This window comes from Vipera ursinii, assembly GCF_947247035.1.
Source record: "Vipera ursinii genome assembly, chromosome: 2".
Lineage (NCBI taxonomy): Eukaryota > Metazoa > Chordata > Lepidosauria > Squamata > Viperidae > Vipera > Vipera ursinii.
This window is the reverse complement of record NC_139513.1, coordinates 265,712,978-265,734,216: the sequence shown is the minus strand read 5'-3', so window position 1 is coordinate 265,734,216 and position 21,239 is coordinate 265,712,978. Positions and strand designations below refer to the sequence as shown.

Sequence of the window (21,239 nt, the reverse complement as noted above, 5' to 3'; positions counted from 1 at the left end):
TGCAGTGAACTGACAATTCTAGTTTTATGTAATTTAATAAACATATTAGTTGAAAAAATACAGATTTTGAACGGAGAGTAAAACATCTGTGTATAAATACATGAAACAAATCAGCAAAATTCTCAACATTTTTCTCTTAATATTGTATTTTCTATTAAATATTCCACTGTAGAAATATATCATAGTGTATGGTGTTTTTTTTATTTCTATCAGCCTGAAGTACTTGAACAATTAAGTGGATTAAAAGAATTTTGGATGGATGATAACAAACTAACACTTGTTCCAGGGGTAATACATATTTATTGTTATATTTTATATTTATATTACAATTACTATGACAATTCAGTAGTATGCTTAATGCCTAAGTGAACAATTGTATTTCGTTACAGATATTAATGTTGATCACCTTTCTTGAAAGAGATTAATGAAAAAAAGTTTCTGTGTCACATAGCATCTCACTTTTCTAGAATTCATAGAAAGGGAATTGGTTGAAAATTTTAGTAGAATTCACAATGAAATATCTTCAGCTAGACAATTTTTCTAGATTTGGATTGTCTAAAACTTTGATTAAAATATACATCCTAGTTTGTAACAGAGCATAAAATGATCTGATATGTCATAGCAACTAAAATTGCATTAAAATTAATTTGCATTACCTGTTGAGGAAGGTATATTCATGTTTTAATTCATAAGCATTATATTTTACTAGTGCCTCTGTATTTTCAGTTTATGGGCAGCTTGAAGCACTTGACCTACTTGGATATTTCCAAAAACAATATTGAAACTCTTGAAGAAGGTGTTTCAGGATGTGAAAGTTTACAAGATCTGCTGTTATCTAGTAATTCACTTCAGCAGCTGCCAGAGTCCCTTGGTTTGTATTGTTAGCCATAAGTATATAATAAATTGTTATAACATTTTGGCATTCTTTATTTAAACATAAATGTACTTTTGTAGCACATAACAAAAAAGCATACCTTTTTTTTCTTTTAAAGAACAATTTTATATTGAAGTTAACTTAAAATTCACTCATCAATGGAAACAATGACAGTGGTTTAACAAATCTAATATAATGGAGTAGGTGGATTAATATTTCCAAATTAATTTGTGTTAGTTAGCGTGCTTGTCAGATTTATTAGTCTAGAATTCTCATCATCCCAGTCCAGCTTGGTTTTTGATCAGAGAGCTGGCAAAGTAGGTCTGTCAATTATTAAGTATTTATGGTTTTAGATTTTGCTCTCTAGTAGCCATAAAGACACTTGCAAATAAATTGTTTCCTCTTTTCCTCAATTGATAGTATCTATGGATGTCCCTTAATAATAAATAACAATTAAAAGAAGTACTTTTTCTTCTGTAATAAAATTTGTTTTGATTTTGGTTGCAATTGATCTAGGACTAGAATAATCTTGCTACTCAGGCTTACACAGGATACAGTGAAATAGTTGCACATAAAAAAGGAAGATATGTTGAGAGATTGCTATTGCTTGCTTCCTCTATAGTGATATAGATTTATGAATTCTGTATGACTACCATTTTAATATTTCTTTTATAACAGGTTGTCTAAAGAAATTAACAGTTCTTAAAATTGATGAAAATCAGTTAATGTATTTGCCAGATTCCATAGGAGGGTAGGTATTTCTACATCATCTTTAACAAAGAACATGTTATATGTCATTTTTAATGGTTCTTTAATGAATACTTGTTAAATAGAATAGTGTTACTTAATGCCTACTTAAATCCATTAGCATACCCGTATTTGTGTTTGTAGTCATTTTGAAGTTTATAATCCTGCATATCCAGTAGATTCAGATTATTTTGGAGGTCTATAGGGATTTGAGATATTGATCTTTGTCCAAATCAGTAGCGATTCCAGTTTCAATATGTATTGTTTATATTTTCCATTACTTGACTTTATATTCTACTAGCAAATAAAATGAGCCAACTCTGATTTTATTTATTCAACTTGATTTAGGTTAACATCAATTGAAGAACTGGACTGCAGCTTCAATGAAATTGAAACTTTGCCTTCATCTATCGGGCAGCTCTCTAATATAAGGACTTTTGCTGCAGATCATAATTTTTTAACACAATTGCCACCAGAGGTATTCTTTTATTCATGAATCCAGTTGTTTCTCTTTATAGGCTTAGATTTGTTGAGATTTTTTTTAAAAAAAACTAGTAGAGTGTGGCTTCAACTTTTTTGAAATAAATTAGAAATTAACTTTGAAATTCTTGATTCTGGGTAAAATGGTATAAAAATGCTCAAGTACAGAGGATACTCATCTGCCAAATTAATCATTATGGCACAAGTCAGCTCAAACAATAGGATATAAATTATAAATAAAAATGAGAAATGCTTGGGTTAACTATTTTGTAATGGGAAAGGGGGGAGCTGGGGGAGGAAATACTTGTTAAAAACATTTTACCACATTGTCCTGGATGTGACAAAATTTGCAAAATTTGATGTTTGGAAGTTAAGGACCCAGTTTTCAGGATCATGAAGTACTTTCTCTAAACCCTCCACACCTTTTTTTTGACGATGCATTAAGTATGCTTTTTCTGTTATTAGAATACACAGTAAATGGAAAGAATTAGAGATAGAGTATGTTTTTGCTGATCTCTCTTTCTACAAACCATGTAGGGCTTTAGAGATAACAATAAGCATCTTGAATTTCACGCAGAATACAAGGCATGCCCATACTGCTGCATTCTGTACCAGTTAAATCTTCCCAGTGATCTTCAAGGACAAGCCCGTACAGAATGCATTGTCGTAGTTGAGTTGTTAGGTGATTATAGCACAAATAATTGAAGGTCCTCCCAATTCAGAAAACAACAGCTAATTCCATACCAGAGGCAGTTGTGCAAAGGCTTTCCTTTCCTTCAGTGCTAGATGCTCTGGTATTTGAATTTAGAGAGTTGACTATAAAGAACACAACTGCTAAAGTATCTTAGTCTGATTTTATTGGCTTATCTTAATTTGATAGTATCAACTGGATTTCCATGTTAAGCAGAAGAGGCGTTCAGGAGGGTTACAGAGGCTGCAGATTGCCTTCCTATACATTAGCTAGAAAAAAATACATGTAATCTCAATTTGAAATATATTCTCTGCAAAGTAGAAAGTCTTACGATCAGAAAAAACCTGTCTTTTAGCTGTGTTTTCTTGTCAATTTTGATAATTCAAAATTGTCGTATTGAAATATATTTTTATATTCAACAGAAAAATAACATATGCATTTATTATTTATAAAATAATCTCAATTTCTGCATAATTATGTTTATTTTTTCAGATTGGAAACTGGAAATATGTAACTGTTTTGTTCCTTCATTCTAATAAACTGGAGGTTCTTCCAGAGGAAATGGGTGATATGCAGAAATTAAAAGTTATAAATTTAAGCGATAATAGGTTTGTAACTTGAATTATTTTGCATGAATATTCTATTATTCATAATTAAGCTTTGGGTGAATTTAATCCAATCACTGTTTCTCACCTAGGATTATTATAAGCATAAAATTATGGGATATCCAAATGGGGAATTAAATCAGTTTCTTTGGATGAAGGTGAAATCAGCATGTAATATATTTTCTTTATATAAAGCATACTCTAATAAAAATATTTTGATTTATTATTTTATAGTTTCTTTTGGTGGGAAAGGGTTTGTATAGGAAGTGTTAGAAAATATGACTTAAGAATTTAGACAAGAATGGGCACTGAGAAGAGAGCATAGTTGTTTGCATAGGATGCAAACCAAATAAACTACAGAGAAACGTGCTTTGATTCCGGATTTGTTTGAGATTGCAGAGGCTGCAATTGTGTTGGCAAGATAAGGGGAAGTATTTCACACTAGGAAGCCCAAGAGACAAGTTGAACATATTAGGATGGATTCTCTTCTTTTTGCCTCTGTTTTTAATTCATTTATATTATTTAATATTCCAGAGCAGTGTGCAAATGTCTATCCCTATGACCACTGTGTTACTTGAGCTGTGCTTCAGAACTTAGTCACAGTCTGTGTAAAACTTTAATTACTTACAGGGCTGAACTTACAGCAAGAATAACTTGTAAGCCCAATAATAATTAGAGAAAAATACACAATTAAAATGGATAAGAATGTTGAAATAAATGACCATTTTATTGCTGTGTTTTACTAATAATTATTACTGTTTTTGATTTGCTGGTTAGCTAAACAGTCATCTTGACTTTTATTCACAGATTGAAGCATTTGCCTTATAGCATTTTACAGTTGCAACATTTGACTGCTTTGTGGTTATCAGATAATCAGGTAAATGGTATTTATATTTCATAATTTAGTATTTATAGTTTCCTTTGAAACAGTATGCTTTAAACATAGCACTTGAACTGAAAATAAAGACATTGTGAAATTACTTCATAATATTGGCTTGTACATTTGATATTTTAATCATGAAGTATTATATTGAATATGTTGCTGTGTTTCTGGTGAGGAAAATATTTTATTATTACTCTTTCCAGAATCTGTTGAATGAAGAAAAAGAACTGTCATAGAGAGGATTTTAGATACACAAAAAACTCTCAGAGCAGTTATAACTCAGTTTCTTAAGAAATATCTTCCCTTCCTTGTCTATAAAAGTGCAGTTGAAAATACAGTGAGTTAGATAACATTTATTATATTTCTGTAACAAGCCTTCCTTCCTTCCTTCTTCCCTCACTCCCTGCCCCTCTCTGGGCAGAAGGGAGGGAGGAAGGAAGGAAAATGTTTTAGTAAATACAAATATAAAAGGCAGTTTTACTTACACAGTAAAACATATGCTTGTCTAATTGCTGGAAATTGAGTTCTTTGGTATTTTCATAACCAGAATGAATACCTGAACTGTACTAGTTTCCTCATAGATTGAACTAATAACATATTTAAAATTCTACTTCATGATTTTTACTATTTTTACAACCATAAATGATTTTGTAAATAAGCTCTCTCTAATGATCCATTTTCTGTATAATGTGACCCACCTCACATTATATACCCATTGTGGTCCATAATTAAAGATGGATATTTTGTTTTACTTATTTATCAAATTTATATAGTTATCCAACTCACACGTATGTGTCTCTGGGCTACTTACAAAATATGCAGGATTATAGGGTGCTGTTGCTAATTTTGCTGGTGGCTAATTCTAATTAGTGTGTTTATGTGTGTATGTGTGTGTGTGAGAGAGAGAGAGAGAGAGAGAGAGAGAATCTTGTGTGTATGTGTGTGTGTATAATTTATTTCATCACATGTGTATCTTACAGTTATAAGTAGAACAATTCTTAGTTATTCTTTTGCTATCAATATAACATTCGCTTTGTGTCCAAACAATTTTTTAAAAAAAAACTTCCAGTGTTGGAGCATTCACAGCTTCTGGAGGCAGATTATACCACTGGTTAATTGTTCTAACTGTCAGGAAATTTCTCTTTAGTTCTAGGTTGCTTCTCTCTTTGATTAGTTTCCATCCGTTGCTTCTTGTCCTGCTTTCAGGTGCTTTGGAGAATAGCTTGACTCCCTCTTCTTTGTGGCAGCCCCTGAGATATTGGAACACTGCTATCATGTCACCCCCTCACCCTTCTCTTCGTTAAACTACACATACCCAGTTCAAGCAACCGTTCCTTATATGTTTTAGCCTCCAGTCCCCTGAACATGTTTGTTGCTCCTCTGTACTTTTTCTAGAGTCTCAACATCTTTTGTACATTGTGGTGACCAAAACAACAAAAAACAAAAAAAATGACAGAGCAAATATAGTAAATTAAGTTTTGGAGCTGCATACAGTTCTGTCTTTTATCAGTATACCTTCAGAGCTGAGAGAAGTTTCTGTGGAGTCAGGCACAAGTAGACCTTGTTGCTTTCTCCTATGCTAGCAGATTTCTGCCCCTTGGAGATCTGTAGACGAGAGTCCTTTAATAATCCAGAGCAGATTTTGAACTGGTCTCAAAGAACCATATTTTAATGTTTTACAGCAAGGTATATCAATCATTAGATGAAAAGAAAAATGAATTATAGTAGCTTAATTTACAGAATTTATATATGCATTGATAATTGTTCCTTCCTGTCTTTCATTTCTAGTCTAAACCTCTCATTCCACTTCAAAAAGAGGTTGATCCAGAAACACAGGAAACCGTTGTTACTAATTATATGTTCCCACAACAACCAAGATCTGAAGATGGTGAGAATTATATTTATTGATTATTTTACAAATTGCTACTGGTAATTAAAAATATGCTTGGTGTGGATAAGTTTGCCTGACCTTAGAAATTCAAAACACCTGCAGAAGTCTTAAACATGCCTCATTGGAGAAACAAGTATTAACAATATTTAAATTCTGTAGCTCTCACCAGTATGGACGTGTTAATAATGATATGATGACCATTAGGATTCTGAAAGATCTTTGGGGTTTGGCAAATTATAAACTTGTGAGGCAGCACCGGTTTTTCAACCGGTGGTATGCGTACTACCTGTGGTACTTTGCCACGTGGCAGATGGCATGTGACCGTCCTAGAGGAGTGTAGTTGGGGAGAGGAATGAACCGAAGCAATCCAAGCCTGAGGGAGAGGCAGCTGCAGGACTGTCTGGGCTTGGCAGAAGCCCCAGGAGCCGGCAGGACTCCAGCTGATTGGCTCCAGCTGATTGGCTCCAGCTGATTGGCTCCAGCTGATTGGTGCTTCCGGAAGCAGTGGAACTAGAAGTGAACTGAAGAAAAAGGAGGTGAGGAGAGGAGAGGCTATAAAAGGTGGTTTGGGCGGGAAAGGGAAAAAAAAGACAACAGGGAAAGAGAAGGATAGCTCAGCAGGTAGGGAAGAAATAGGGACAGGGAAGGAGAAGCAGCTGTTGCTGGAAGAAAAGGTCCCCTGGTTCGTTTTCTCCAGCCAGGAGAATGCAATCAGCGCTGATGAAATGAAAACCCGGCAGACGAGCATGTCGGAAAGGTGGGTTTATTTAGTTCTGGATCAGCTGGCAGCTTGATTGTGTTACCATAAGGAATTTTGTACAGTTTTTACAGCATTTTATAATTCAGAGGCTCAGTTTGCGTGCTTTGCTTATTGGAATATTTTAGTCTGTATTTTAGGCTAGCAGTGAGTCCAAAGTGTTGACTTCTATACGTTTAATCCCTTTAAACAAATGTAATTAGTTTTACCCCCTTATCTTGAGTCTGTCTATGGATCTTAGAAAGTTTTCTTTGTAGGTAAACAGGCTTAATTTAAGGCTAAAGCTTTTCGCAATTGCTGGAGCCTTTCAGTCTTGAGTTGCAATATTGTGACACATGACATGCCTGAGGCAGCTTAAAGAAACAAACCCAGAGTTTATGTGTTTCTTTATTTTGTGAGCCTTTCTTGCTTTGCACTTGATTCCTGTGACTTTAACGATACAACGAAGGGATTGGGGGTGGGGGTGCATTCTTACTACACTGTGGAAAGAGCTCAGAAGGGAGAGAGGAAGAAGGGCCGACCAGTTAGCTCAGGGGTCTACAAACTTAGCAACTTTAAGACTTGTGGACTTCAACTCCCAGAATTCCTCAATCAGCCATGATGGCTGAGGAATTCTGGGAGTTGAAGTCCACAAATCTTAAAAGTGCCAAGTTTGAAGACCCCTGAGCTATCTGATAGTGGTGTATAATAATAAACATGTATAAATTCATCATACATTTGTCAGTGCAAAGGGAAAATGATTCAGCAAAGGAACAGCCACCGAAGGAATTAAAACTGGTACTTTTTTCCTTTTTTTCTACAGTTTGTAATATTTTATTAGATTATAGAATAAAATACAAAAGCAAATAGTAGGTCATAGTGGGGGGGGAAGAGGGGGGGAGAAGGGAAAAAGAACAGACTTCCTCTGTTGCAGTAGAAGGAAGCATTAACATTGAACCATAACATTATAAACTAGCCATTTCTATAACAACAAATGAATCTAATTAGTAAAACCCCAACCCCCCCTCCCCCCTTTTTTAGTCATCAAGTTTTTGACATCTTGCTAAGCACTGGTGGTACTCAAATATTGTCATGTCCTAAAAGTGGTACAATCTGTGAAAAGGTTGAAAAGCCCTGATCTAAACGATTGCTGTTTATAGGCACATTACACCGTAACTGTACAGCATTTATAAATAAATGTCTTTTGTATCTATATTCTGGCCGTAGTCATGCATTGAGTAAAGAATAAGTTGGAAGATATGGCTCAGATTAAAATTAGTAGTTGACATCTACTGTTTCATATAAAAGAAAAAAAACAAGATATAAGTTAAACTGTATATAGAAGAAGCCCTCATGAAATGATTGGGAGCTGTCTGAAGTTTTGCCTTCTGGAATCCATTAGGAATGGAACCACATTATCTATTTTATAAATTACTTCATGCTTTATCAAGTGTTTATAATTGGGATGACGAGATGAATAGATTCTTTCATAATTTCTCTCATTGCTATTTATAAACATAGATAATTGAAGCCCCTAAGGCAGTCTGATCCAAAATATAAATTAACAAATTTGAAAAAAATAAGTGGTTGTTTCCGCAGCAATCTTTCAGTTGTAGTGAATACTGAAATTGTGATACTTAAAACAATTAGTAAAGGTAGTCCTTGACTTATGATGATGAGGACCCAGATTGTTGGGGGCAATTAAGCTGACTTTGTAATAATGCCGCTTGGGGTGTGTGTGAAAGCCCTAATAAGCAGGCATATACATAGAATGAAGGCTACTGCTAAGCTTGTAAGCCGCCCTGAGTCTTCGGAGAAGGGCGGGATATAAATGGAATTAAAATAAATAAATAAATAATGGAGCCTGCCAGTTATGTCATAAGTCATGGTAGTCATAAAGTGGGCCCTCACACGACTGACCTGATTTTATGATCTTGTTTGTGACAGTTGTTAAGCAAAGACCATACTTATAAAGTTACTGCTGCTGCTGTTAATGCCAGGGTCATTAACAAATTCATTATTCACTGTTGGGCATTTTTGCTGAAAACTAGAAGTAAATGCCATTTTCCAGCAAAAACGTCATGAATTGGGGGTGACATGACCGTAGAATGCTGTAAACAGCTATAAATGTAGGCAAGTTACCAGGTGCCCAGAATGCAGTCACATGATTCTGGGAGGTGGGGAGAAAAGTAGAACTGGGTTGTAAGTACCTTTTGGCTGGGGAAGCTTCCGGTGTAACTTTGAATGATCACCAAATAATGTCATTAGTTGAGGACTGACTATATAAAGATTTTATTTTATTTAAACAAGATTAAGTGATCATCCTTAGGTGTTTCAGATCTAAGTATTTTTCATTTTCATTTTCCAGTAAAGTTTATCACGTCTTGACTACCTCTGTTGCCAGGTAGCAGTGGAAATGGAAACTTCCTTTCCAATTGGAGCTTGAATTAGCTGTTTATATTGTATTCAGTCTGTTTTGTTAAGAAGGTTATTAAGAAATGCTCCCTGTTGTGTGAATTACTTTATTTGCTCTAACTTGCCTTTACACTTTTATTCAGTTATGTTCATATCTGATAACGAAAGCTTCAATCCCTCACTCTGGGAGGAGCAAAGGAAACAGCGTGCTCAGGTGGCTTTTGAATGTGATGAAGATAAAGATGAAAGAGAGGCACCGCCTAGAGTATGTATTTGCTTCATTTTGTTATCCTGTCTTCAGTTCATCCTTTATAGATAAAACACAAGCTGCTTTGGATGTAATATTTTGCTGAGGTGGATAATCTATAGCAATAGCACTAGCTTATATACTGCTTCACAGTGCTTTACAGCCCTCTCAGCAATTTACAGAGTCAGCCTATTGCCCCCAACCATCTGAACCCTTATTTTATTGATCTTGGAAGGATGGAAGGCTGAGTTAACTTTGAGCAGCTCAGAATCAAACTCCTGGAGTCAGCAGTGAGTTAGCTCACAGTACTGTATTCTAACCACTGTGCCACCACGGCTGTCTCATGCATATCTTATTTGATCTGATGGAGTGGGCAGATAATTTCAGGGAGAGATGGTCCTACAAATAACCTGCTCTGGTGTCTTGTAGAGCTTTAAAGGTGATAACCAGCACCTTACATAGTACTGGCAAGAAAACTGAGCCAGTGCAGCTTTCATATCGGACGTGTAACATGAGCAAACTGAGGGGTGGTGGCCAACACTTCCGAACAGTCTTCAAAGGCAGCCCCATGTATAGCACATTGTAGCAGTCCAGATGGAAAGTGACCAAGGTTTGAGTGTTATCATAGATAGCCCTCACTTAATGACCATTTGAAATTACGTCAGCCCCAGAAATGGTGTAAAGCACTTTTGACTGTCATAAAATGCATCCCCCCCCCCACACACCTCGCATTTTGGGTGCTTGGCAGTTGGTTCACATTTATGACTGGTTGTGGCGTCCTGTAGTTACATGACTGCCATTTGTGATATTTCTGGCAGAAAACAGCAAAAAAATTCCATTGGATATGCTGGATTCACTTATCAAATATGTGGTTTGCTTAATGTCTGGCGACTTGCTGTAAAAATGGTTATAAAATAGTTTTGGGTCACATGGTGACCCTCTTAACAGCTGCCCTGATTTATAGCCAAAATTCTGTACCCTGTAAATTGAGGAGTATCCTGTACTTACTGTATTGATCAAAATATGAAACCCTTTGCTGCACATTATAATTGGTTAATTTTAAAATTGATTTTATATAGGAGGGTAATTTGAAGAGGTATCCAACACCTTACCCTGATGAACTGAAGAATATGGTCAAAACTGTTCAAACAATAGTACACAGATTAAAAGATGAAGAAAACACAGATGAAACTAATAAAGAAGCAAAGCAAGAAAGCCAGCAAGTTGCAGTAAAGGATATAGGAGTAAAGGTTAGATTCAGCGTTATGCTTGAAATTGCTTAACTTTTCACCACATGTTCATTAGTAATTTTTAAGAGCTACCAATATTTGAACTGCATAATTTTTATTTTCATTATAGTTATTGTGAAGATAATTTTAAAAACTTACAAACAACATTCTGTACATTTTACAAGTTGTTCATCAATATAAATATATTAGAACTACATTATGTATTTTGCAATTTTGGTCAGCGATAATTAAATAATAAAATAATTAATTTTTGGTTAATTATTTAGACTTCAGAAATTACTCCAGTGAAAAACAAAATGGAAAATGAGCAGAATATTATGGGAAACTGTGTGCAGAAACCTGATGAATCAGATGATGAGAAGAGTATCAGAAACTCACAGGTGAACAATCAAGTTAAAGTCACAGAAAATGTGAAGCCAATTGTTAACCATGAAGATACTCTGGAGGTATTTTATATATTTCTATACTTTATTCTCTATCATTGTGGCATTAAATTTGGATAAAACATAAGGAGTGTAATATAATTTTAAATATTTTTTATAAATCTAAAACAATAACTAAACTCCCATGCATATTTCATACAGTAATTGTATAAATGCATCCTAAAACTAAAAATAGAATAATCCTATACATATCTCCCAAACCAGATTATGCATTTGAGTAGTCATGCATAGGAGTGCTCTGTTAGTTACCAACATCAAACTTTTTACTGAATAGTAAATTTTAATAAATGTGAATAATAATTTAACTAATTGTAACAAATTTCAAAAATTATTTTTATTGTCTGCAAATAAAATATGATTCTCCTACTGCCTTTATTTTTACTGTCCTAGCTTTGTAACTTTTATGAGAATTTATATTAGAAAAATTTCAATCAGCATGGTTAAAAGAAGTCAGGTATAATAAATGTTTCATTTATATAGCCTCAGGTTAGATTAGCACAAACATGCTATATACTATTACTACTAGTATTTAGTATGGATAATACATTTTTCAGTGCATTCCTTATTTTACTATCTTAAATTAAAACACCCACTGAACTTTGAGATAACATTCTTGCAGTCTTTGATGGCAAACTCTTCTGAAGACCAGCTTTCCAAATACAGCTGTATGCCTCTTAAGGAGCAGCTTTTGTGGCAAATCTTTTAAAGCAGGGGTCCCCAACCCCCAGGCCATGGACTGGTACTGGTCTATGGCCTGTTAAGAATCAGATTGAACAGCTGGGATGAGCGGTGGGTAAGCAAGCAAAACCCAAACCATCCCCTCCGATCCTTGAAAAATTGTCTTCCCCAAAACTTGTCTCTGATGCCAAAAAGGTTGGAGACCGCTGCTTTAAGGTCTTTGTATTAATCTAAAAGGCTTTTAAAATAGATTGTAGTTATGTTGACAAACCTGATGTTCATCTTCTTTTACAGGAATCAGAAGAACTATCTTCTGATGAAGAAATGAAAGTAGCAGAAATGAGACCACCTCTCATAGAAACTTCCATTAACCAACCAAAAGTAGTAGCACTTGGCAGTAGCAAAAAAGGTAGGCATTTATTCAGTGATAAATGCTTTAAAAAGATCTGTTTCTCTTAGATGACTAAAAGCTTCAAATGGAGTTTTGCATGAAAAGTAGCATAAAAATACATTTATATTCATATAAATGTAATAAACCGCCTGAGTCCTTCGGGAATAGGGCGGTATAGAAATCTAATTAAATAAAATAAATAAAATAAAATATATATTTTTACTTACTCTCCTTCAGCCATTTGTGCCTGGATTGCAGCTATTAGGAAACAAAAGAGATCCCAGTGCTATGTAAAGGCAGATCAGTGTGCTTAAATTTGATTTTGTCACTTTTCCCAGTATTCTACCTTACTTCAGTGCTTATTGTTTGGGTTTATTATAATTTGTTGTCTTTCATGTCTTCAATTTTGGATTAAACTAAATAAGCCAATCTGCCAACTATTTCATTATAATCTGCAGCCTAGTTTGTTTGATATGCTGATTATTACCTATGTTTTGTTTATTTCCTGCTTTATTGTTTATTCAGTATTGTATTATCTTAATCTGGGGGGAGTTAATATAAGTAATTAATACCAATATAGTTAGATTAGTATAATAAAGTTTTACTATTTTTGTGTTTGTAATCACTATAATTTTGTTATTTTGTTATTTTTGTTATTTGTATGCTTTAAATTTCTAACATTTTTTTAAAAAGTGTTCTTCAATGCTTTTGCTATTTTGTAGGATTTGAACACAGAATTTGTCAGATATTTTCACTATTTAACAAACTGCTGCCTCAGGATTCCACAGATTTTTAATATATTCCGCCACAAGCTAAATACAGATAGTCCTAGAGTTACAACTGCAATTGAGCCCAAAAGTTATGTTGCTAAGTGAGACAGTTTTGCCCCATTTTACAACCTTTCTTGCCATACTTCGTTAAGTGAATCATTACAGTTTAGTCAGATGGTTGTTAAGTGAATCTGGTTTCCCCATTGACTTTTATCAGATGTCACACAGGCTTATCACATGACACGGCAACCATTGTAAATATGAACCATTTGCCAAGCATCTGAATTTTGATCATATGATCATGGTGATGCTGCAGCAGTTGTGTGAAAAAAGATCATAAGTCACTTTTTTCAGTGCTGTTGTAACTTTGAACAGTCACTAAATGAATTGTTGTAAGTTGGACACTTCCTGTATTTCAAGGGAAATTGAATACTTTTGCATAAAGCTGAATGCTCCAGGAAAAGTCATACAAATTACAAAACAAAGATGAATATTATTGGAAATGAGAACTACATGGAGCCATTAAATATGACTTACTATGAAATCAGAATATTATAGAACCATTTGGGAGGAAGGAGTATCTTTAACCTAATTCCAGTAGAGAAATGCTGTTTCTTCAGCCTATTCAAACTTAAAATCATTTAGGTAGTTAAGCATATTTAGTAGAGTTATATGAGCCATTCAGAGATGTTCTTAAAAAAAAAATAGAAGTGTTTTTCTCAAGTTATTCCCCAAACTCCTGGGTTATTGTGACTTTTCTGCCAGTTTACTGGCACTCTGGTGGACATTCCTTTGAGAGGACATGGTGCTTCAAGCTGCAGATTTGGAGAAGCCTCACTCAATTCCAGGAAGGTGTTCCTCCAGATGAATCACAAAGGCCCTGATATTTACCGGCTATGAAAAGTCACATGTAAAGTGAATGTGTACTATAGATGTACATTTTCATGAGTTAGTAATATGAATATGCTAAATTAAATTAAATTATTTTCAGATGACAGTAAAGCAGTAGATTCTTCGTCTGATGATCCAACCCATAACAGCAATCAGAATAATAGCAATTGTTCCTCTCCTTCCCGAATGTCAGATTCAGAATCTCTAAATACTGACAGTAGCCAAGAAGCATCATTGTGTTCTCCAGACAGAGAAATTACCATGACTGTCAATACCAAAATCAGGTTTGAGAAATATTATAGTATGTCATAAGACTTTAAAATAATGATAAAATGTTTCTTTTCCCATTTTTCTATCCTCTGCAATTTTGTATCATCTGCAAATTTAATAAGAATCCTCTCTACCTCTTCCTAATTGTCATGGCATCTAGTATACTTAATTAGCTTGTTAATCAGAATATCATGAGATACTTGTATGGTTTGCTAAAGTCAGCATATATTACGGCTACTTCATTCCTTCAATTCATTAACAAAGTAACCCAATCAAAGAAATGCAGTAAGGTTAATTTGGCAGTCTTGTTCTTGACAAATCTGTACATTACATGGTTTTCAAGATGTTATAAGAATTAACTTTATAAATTTCTGAAACGTTTTTCTAAATACTGATGTCAGTTGGATTGAGTTTCTGGATATTCCTTTGCCTGTTTTTGAAGACAGGGCAACATTTGCCATCCTTCAGATATCTGGTATGTCACCAGTTCTCCAGGATTGCTCGAAGAAGGCCATTAAATGATTCCACTATCTTGTTTTGAAGATTTAAATTCATTCAGAATAAAGAGATAGTCCTTGACAGTGTTTCTGTTTGTGTAAAGCTTCAGACTATCCGTTCATCATACAGTTCACAATTTCCTGGTGTATCACATTGTTTGTTTATTTGTTAGAAAGTACTGACAAGATGTTTAATCCCATTATCATCTTAGATAAGTTCTATTGCTCCCCTTGCCTTGGTTGTCTGATACTTCTTCATTACCTCCCCCCCCCACTTATTGCTCCCCCTGTTTGCCTTATGGTCAAAAAATAAGTGTTTTTTTCTGCAATGTCTCCTTGCTTCAGTATTTTATTGTTTTAGTTTTATTTTAATAAAAATGAGTGATCAGATGATTTAAAATAAATTCTTGAACAGTATTTTCAATTGATATTTAATCAACTTTTTGATTATACAGTATTTGCAATTATTTATTATATTGGTATGATTATTATGTGAAATTGAATGCAAACTTAAGTAAAATCCATTGAAATCAATGGATCTTGAGTCCATTTCTTTTGTCTCTATGCATCTGGCTTAATGCTTCTTTCTTTTAAAATGCATTTATCAAATGTGGTCATTTTATAAAATTGCTCTTGTTATATTTATGATTGCTTTATTTTACAGGGAAGAAGATGAAAATTTTAACAGTCTTTTACAAAATGGAGATGTAAATGTTCTGATAGAAGAAAAACTGAACTCTCAAGATAAAATCACAAATCTATCTGAATTCAGTTTAAATATTGAGAAGAAATTAGCTTTACTAGAGAAAGGTGTTGAACTAAACAATGCCACTGATGAGTCTCATAACTTGCATCAGATCAACAGGAATATTTGCAAATTAGCTGAAGAGGGACTACAATCTAATGTAGTGAATCAAATAAAATCAACAGAAATGTCAATTAAGGACTTGATAAATGACCATGTGAAAGAAGAAATTGAACAATTGGAAAATGAAAATAAATATTCGAATGTATGTCCAGTAAATAATATCAATGGACATTCTGAAGACATGCTACACTCTGCAGGAAAGTCAGAGCCAAAGAGAAGTGCCACCATTGATACCGATTCTTCTTCAGAATTATGTCTTTCAAAAAGTACTGAAGATTTGTCTCCACAGAGGAGTGGGCCAGTGGTGAAATCCCATAGCATAACTAACATGGAGACAGGTGCTCTAAAAGTCTGTGATATAAATGACAGTGGATCCCAGCACCCCAATCCTGCAATAAAATCAGCAGGTATGGCTGCAGATGGAAAAAATATAGTCCGGAGTAAGTCAGCTACTGTCCTATATGATCAGCCATTACAAGTGTTTCCTGGATGTTCATCATCCTCTGATTTAATATCTACAAAAACAGCAATTAAATTTGATTTCAATCATAATCCTGAAGATACCAATACAGTTAAAGGGCAAGGACCGAATTCTCCACAACCAGTCACTACCCCCCAATATAATATACAATATAGCAGCAATATTGTACCCAAAGAGTCTTTGTGGCTTCAAAAACAAAATCCTATAGCCGAACAAAGTTGTTTGTCCTCTCAGCGCTTACCAAGGCTGGATAGTACAGAGAGCTGTACTTCTGCAAAACATTCAGCCAATATGAATTTCTCTAACCATAATAATGTTAGAGCTAGTGCTGCCTACAATATGCATCAAAGGATGGGTGGTAGGCATATGGAAATGTGGGCTGTTTCCCCAAATGACAGGCATCCTTCTAGTGCAACCCGAAATACTCTTCAGCGACAGAATAGTGTGTCTTCTACTGCTTCAGTTAATGTTGATTCTGGATCTTCACGCCGTCCTCTGGTTTCTGAGGGGGATTATTTAACGTATAGGGATTTGCATTCAGTGGGAAGAGTCCCACCCAAATTGTCAGGGCAACAGAGACCTCTTTCTGCAAGAACACATAGCATTGATGGACCAAATGTACCCCGACCTCAGAGTGCCCGTCCTTCAGCAAATGATATACCAGAGAGAACTATGTCAGTCAGTGACTTCAATTACTCAAGGACTAGTCCGTCTAAAAGAACAAATCCAAGAGTTAATTCTGAATTCTCTCTGATGGATCCTACTGGAAAAAATAAAGTTCCTCATGACTGGAGGGAACAAGTACTACGGCACATAGAGGCCAAAAAGTTAGAAAAAGTAAGCAATTTTACTTCCTCTTCTTGAATCCAGCAGTCTCTTTTTCATTAAGCTGGTAAAAGTCTGCCATTTTAAAGAATGTGTGGTTGTGATATTATAGTTTAAAATTTCAAAAATTTGTTTAGTAATAAACACATGTTCATAAAATAGGTAATTTAGCTTTAGGAATAGTAGGCTAGATATTTTATTATAATACATAGTATGATTTGTACAGAAGGAAGAACTCTAAAATCATCAAAAAATTATTGCCATAAAGTTAACGTTAATCACATTTAAGCAGATGAAATTCTTACCATCTTCAGCAGCATGTTTGAAATACCGACATAAGTGACATGGTTATTACTTTGCTGATAATGCATTTTTTATGAAACTGATAAATATCAAATACATATTTACTTCCCAAGGGCTGATAGTAATAGGGAATATGAGACTGCCTTAGACTGCTATTAAGGTTTTTAGATAGAAAGTCTGTTTGCTCTAGATTTGAATGGCAATAGCAATAGCAAATTTCTTTTCCTCTATCCCTCCACAGAACCTTGGGAAATGATTGATGGATATTTTCTCTCTCATGCACAATATTGTATTTAATTTATGGCTACCTCGGCTTGATTTGTAAAAGTACTTTTACTATGTAGTCTTATTTTAGTTTTCTCCCTCAGCAGTATCTTTATTGGGAGAGGGAAAGCAAGAAAAAAAAAATGCATGGAATAAAATGACACAATTTGGGCCATATTAAGAACGTTTTGAGGGCCTGGAACAAAATTTGAAATGTCTTGAGTGTTCCATTGGCTTAAAGTTCTCAAACCTTTTCTATGTTTTATATCATAGGGTATAAGGAGAAATTAAAACAAACCCCTGTTTTTTTAACATATTTTTTTACTTCAAAGCCACAAAAATAGGATGGTAGTTCAGGCTGAGTGCTGTTGCCTACCCTACAAGAAGATTTACAATAGGATATTTTTATACACACACACACACACACACACACACACACACACACACACACACACACACACACGGAACTGAATTAAAACAATTAATTATAATATAATCTAGCACAAACTATTTTGAGCCCAGCAGGAAGCAAACAATTTATATTACTTCAGTAAAACTCATAAACAACAGCCAGTAAAAAAACAAATGAAGCCAAGACATTTCTGATGGCTGTAGAGATGGGAAAAGCTGCTTCTTCATATACCTGAATATATTTAACAGTTTTTGTTTTGGGAACTAGACTGTAACCAATAAGAAGCAACAGCAATAACCATGAAAAATAACTTCATAGTAGCTCATGATAAACTAAGATGAAATGAATATATTTCTTTATGGACAAGGTCTTTGTAGTCAAAGTAATCTCTCAGCTCCAATATGGTGTCCAAGCCTGTACATTTAGAAACATTGACATCCTTGAAGCCATTTAATATACGTTTCCTAGCGCTGTCTTTGCAATCTCAAGATGCATTAAACCATTGCGCTTTGTTAGAGTCAGGCTTGGGTTTTTTTCATTCTAGAGCTTAATACCAACTTTTTAATCTTTGCCTAAAGTTATCTTTTCTAGGTTGGCTCGTTCCAAAGGGTGATTAGCAAACTTCCTTCTGTAGGACTTTTTGTTCTGGAGATGCTTTGCTCATTAGGTTTTGATAATACTGGAAATATTGTTAAGTAGCACTTGGAATATTGATCTTCAATTTAAATCTGGTTCCCGTCTTGTAGTTTGTGTGGCCTTTTCAAAATGGATGGATGCCAACCTTTCATCTATTACAGTGCTGAAATTCCTTTGGGTTTCACTTTGGCTACATTTGTTGTTGTATCTTAGATTTTTATCTTGCCTTGTTGTACTGTCCTGTTTGGGTGATACAAGATGTCCCCCTTTATCAACTTATACATATTTGGGGGGATGGGTCAGTGGAATCTTTGAGCCATTTGCTGTTTTGTTGTTTGGCCTGCGAGAGAGAACTTGAAAATTTTTTAAAACAACCATATTTTGTTGATTTGTGTGTCTTTTGTTGAACTTGTTAATATGAATTTTACAAAATTAAATCTTCAGCCATGCCTCCCTCAGTGCTATTAGATGAGGATGGCTGTAAGGTATATATGCCTTGGAAAGGAAATTCATTCAATTCATTCATTCATTCCATTCATTCATTCATTCCATTCATTCATTCATTCATTTATCCATCCAATCATTCATTGTTATTCATAGAACTCCACTAAATTTCCCCTTTAATCTTATGTTGCATATTGAAGTTTGAAAACTTTTCTAGAAATAATAAATTAAATTCTTGCTGAGTCTCTCATTCAAACTTTTTATTTCCAAAATTGCCTTCTCAGGGAAAACATGGAAATCTGCAGCCCGCCTTAGTTCTATAACATTTAAATCCATTCATCCAGATGGTAACACTTAAAACTATCCTTCATATACTGTGTGCCAAGGACTTGTTCTGGATACCAAATTTTGTGTGGTATCAGGCCTTAAAAATGAACCTGTCCATTTTGCTATAATTATTTCAGTAATTGAAAGTTCTTGATTTTTACCAATGTATCCTGAAGTTTAATCAAAGGCATGGCCATTGGACTGGCTCATATTTATCAAACAGATACACTCTTATATAAATATTTTCCTCAGTTGGATCTCCTGCTGAAATTATTGTGGTTTCTGCAAAAAAAACAAAACCCCTTGTTTATGGATATCTCATTTCTGAAAATCTGCAGAGCAAAACTATTATATCGATGGGTGAAGACTCTGTGTCTGCCTAGGTTGGATTATGCTTTTTTTGCACTAACTGTATTTAGTCATCTGATAGCTATAACTTTAACAATTCCACTCTCAAGATTCCTTATCTGGATGGTGTATTTCTTATTGCATTTCTTCACTGAGGTCCAAAGTATTGTGAGACAACAACAACAATAATAATAATAAAGTTGGAAGGGACCTTGCAGGTCATCTAGTCCAACCCCCTGCTCAGGCAGGAACCCCTATACCATTTCAGGCAAATGGCTGTTCAGTCTCTTCTTAAAAACTTCCAGTGTTGGAGTATTCACAGCTTCTGGATTCAGGTCGTTCCACTGATTAATATTTTACTGCTCCTTGACTTGTTTTTCTCTTCCTACTCACCAATTTCCCAGTACCTGATTTTGTTTTCTTTTAATTTGTATATTTGTCACTTTTTATTTGTTTCTTTATGTTGAAATAAACCATTGTTTAGTTTCTTTTTCTTTCATAACACATTTTAATGTCAGTTAAACTACCAGTTCCTCCAGGTTGCTCGACTTTGCTTTTTCCTGTACATGTTTGTATTCATTGAACAAGTTTAAATTTATGGTGACTAAAGACTGTCCATCTTTAAAGCTATTTTCTTGATGTTTTTGCTCAATATATTGGTAGCTATTTGTGCCACAAACTGATCACATTCTTGTATTTTTGCCAAAGATAAGGACCTGATGTGATCTCATTTATCAAAACCATTTCAGATTCCATAAAATCCTTACATATTCCCAACTTTCATCCAATCTGTGGAACAGTTTCTACCCTCAATCGATAGTTGCCGTGTTAGCAAAATCTTCCCTTGTTATAAAAGCTCAGCTCAGCTCATTCCCTGATGGCCTAACTGTCCTACATTTCTAGGAAAGGATGTCCACTGTGTCTTGAAATGATATTGTCTGTTCAGTAACCCAGGGGTCCCCAACCTGTGCGCTGCAGGGTGCAAAAATGGGACGCTGCACCGCAGGGTGCAAAAATGGGATCCTGTGCCGTGGAGAGCAAAAATGACCCCACCACCACGCTGCAGGACACAAAAACGGGACACTGCTATGCCTTGGGCTGTGAAAATGGGATGCTGCCACGCCATGGGGCGCAAAAATGGGATGCTACCGGCCCTTGGGGGCATGAAAACTGGATGCCACCATGCTCCAGGATGCAAAAATGGGGTGCCGCCACACCGCGGAGTGCAAAAATGGGACGCTACTGTGCTGCAGGACACAAAAACAGGCTGCTGTCGTGCACCTCGGTGTGAAGATGGTGCTGTGGAATGTGAAAAATGCCACTGTGCCTCAGGTGCAAAAAATAGGACACCGCTGTGCTGCAGGGTGTGAAAACGGGCACTGCCACCCTGTGGGGCGCAAAAATGCTACCCCTCCCTTTCCCTCAGCTCCGCCAACTGAGAAAGGTTGGTGATCTCTGCAATAACCTGAGGAATCTACTACCTCAGTTTGCTGTATGTGCTTCAAAAATTACTGCACAATCTCTCAGGTTTTTTTGTCGGAGCATTTTGGGAAGAAATGTAAAATGATCAAG

General features: G+C 35.1%; 1 protein-coding gene across 6 annotated transcripts in view; it reads left to right on the top strand.

Annotated features, from left to right (window-relative positions):
- Positions 1-21,239, top strand: part of ERBIN (erbb2 interacting protein) — an 80,587-nt gene that overhangs the window by 47,704 nt on the left and 11,644 nt on the right. For all 6 annotated transcript variants that reach the window (XM_083352013.1, XM_083352012.1, XM_083352008.1 and 3 more), the window contains 13 exons: positions 214-288; positions 727-871; positions 1,553-1,625; positions 1,970-2,099; positions 3,285-3,400; positions 4,205-4,274; positions 6,069-6,168; positions 9,466-9,587; positions 10,649-10,819; positions 11,086-11,265; positions 12,235-12,349; positions 14,093-14,276; positions 15,424-16,945. In XM_083352013.1, coding sequence (XP_083208139.1) covers positions 214-288; positions 727-871; positions 1,553-1,625; positions 1,970-2,099; positions 3,285-3,400; positions 4,205-4,274; positions 6,069-6,168; positions 9,466-9,587; positions 10,649-10,819; positions 11,086-11,265; positions 12,235-12,349; positions 14,093-14,276; positions 15,424-16,945 — 3,003 coding nt within the window. The remainder of the gene's footprint in view (positions 1-213; positions 289-726; positions 872-1,552; positions 1,626-1,969; positions 2,100-3,284; positions 3,401-4,204; positions 4,275-6,068; positions 6,169-9,465; positions 9,588-10,648; positions 10,820-11,085; positions 11,266-12,234; positions 12,350-14,092; positions 14,277-15,423; positions 16,946-21,239) is intronic.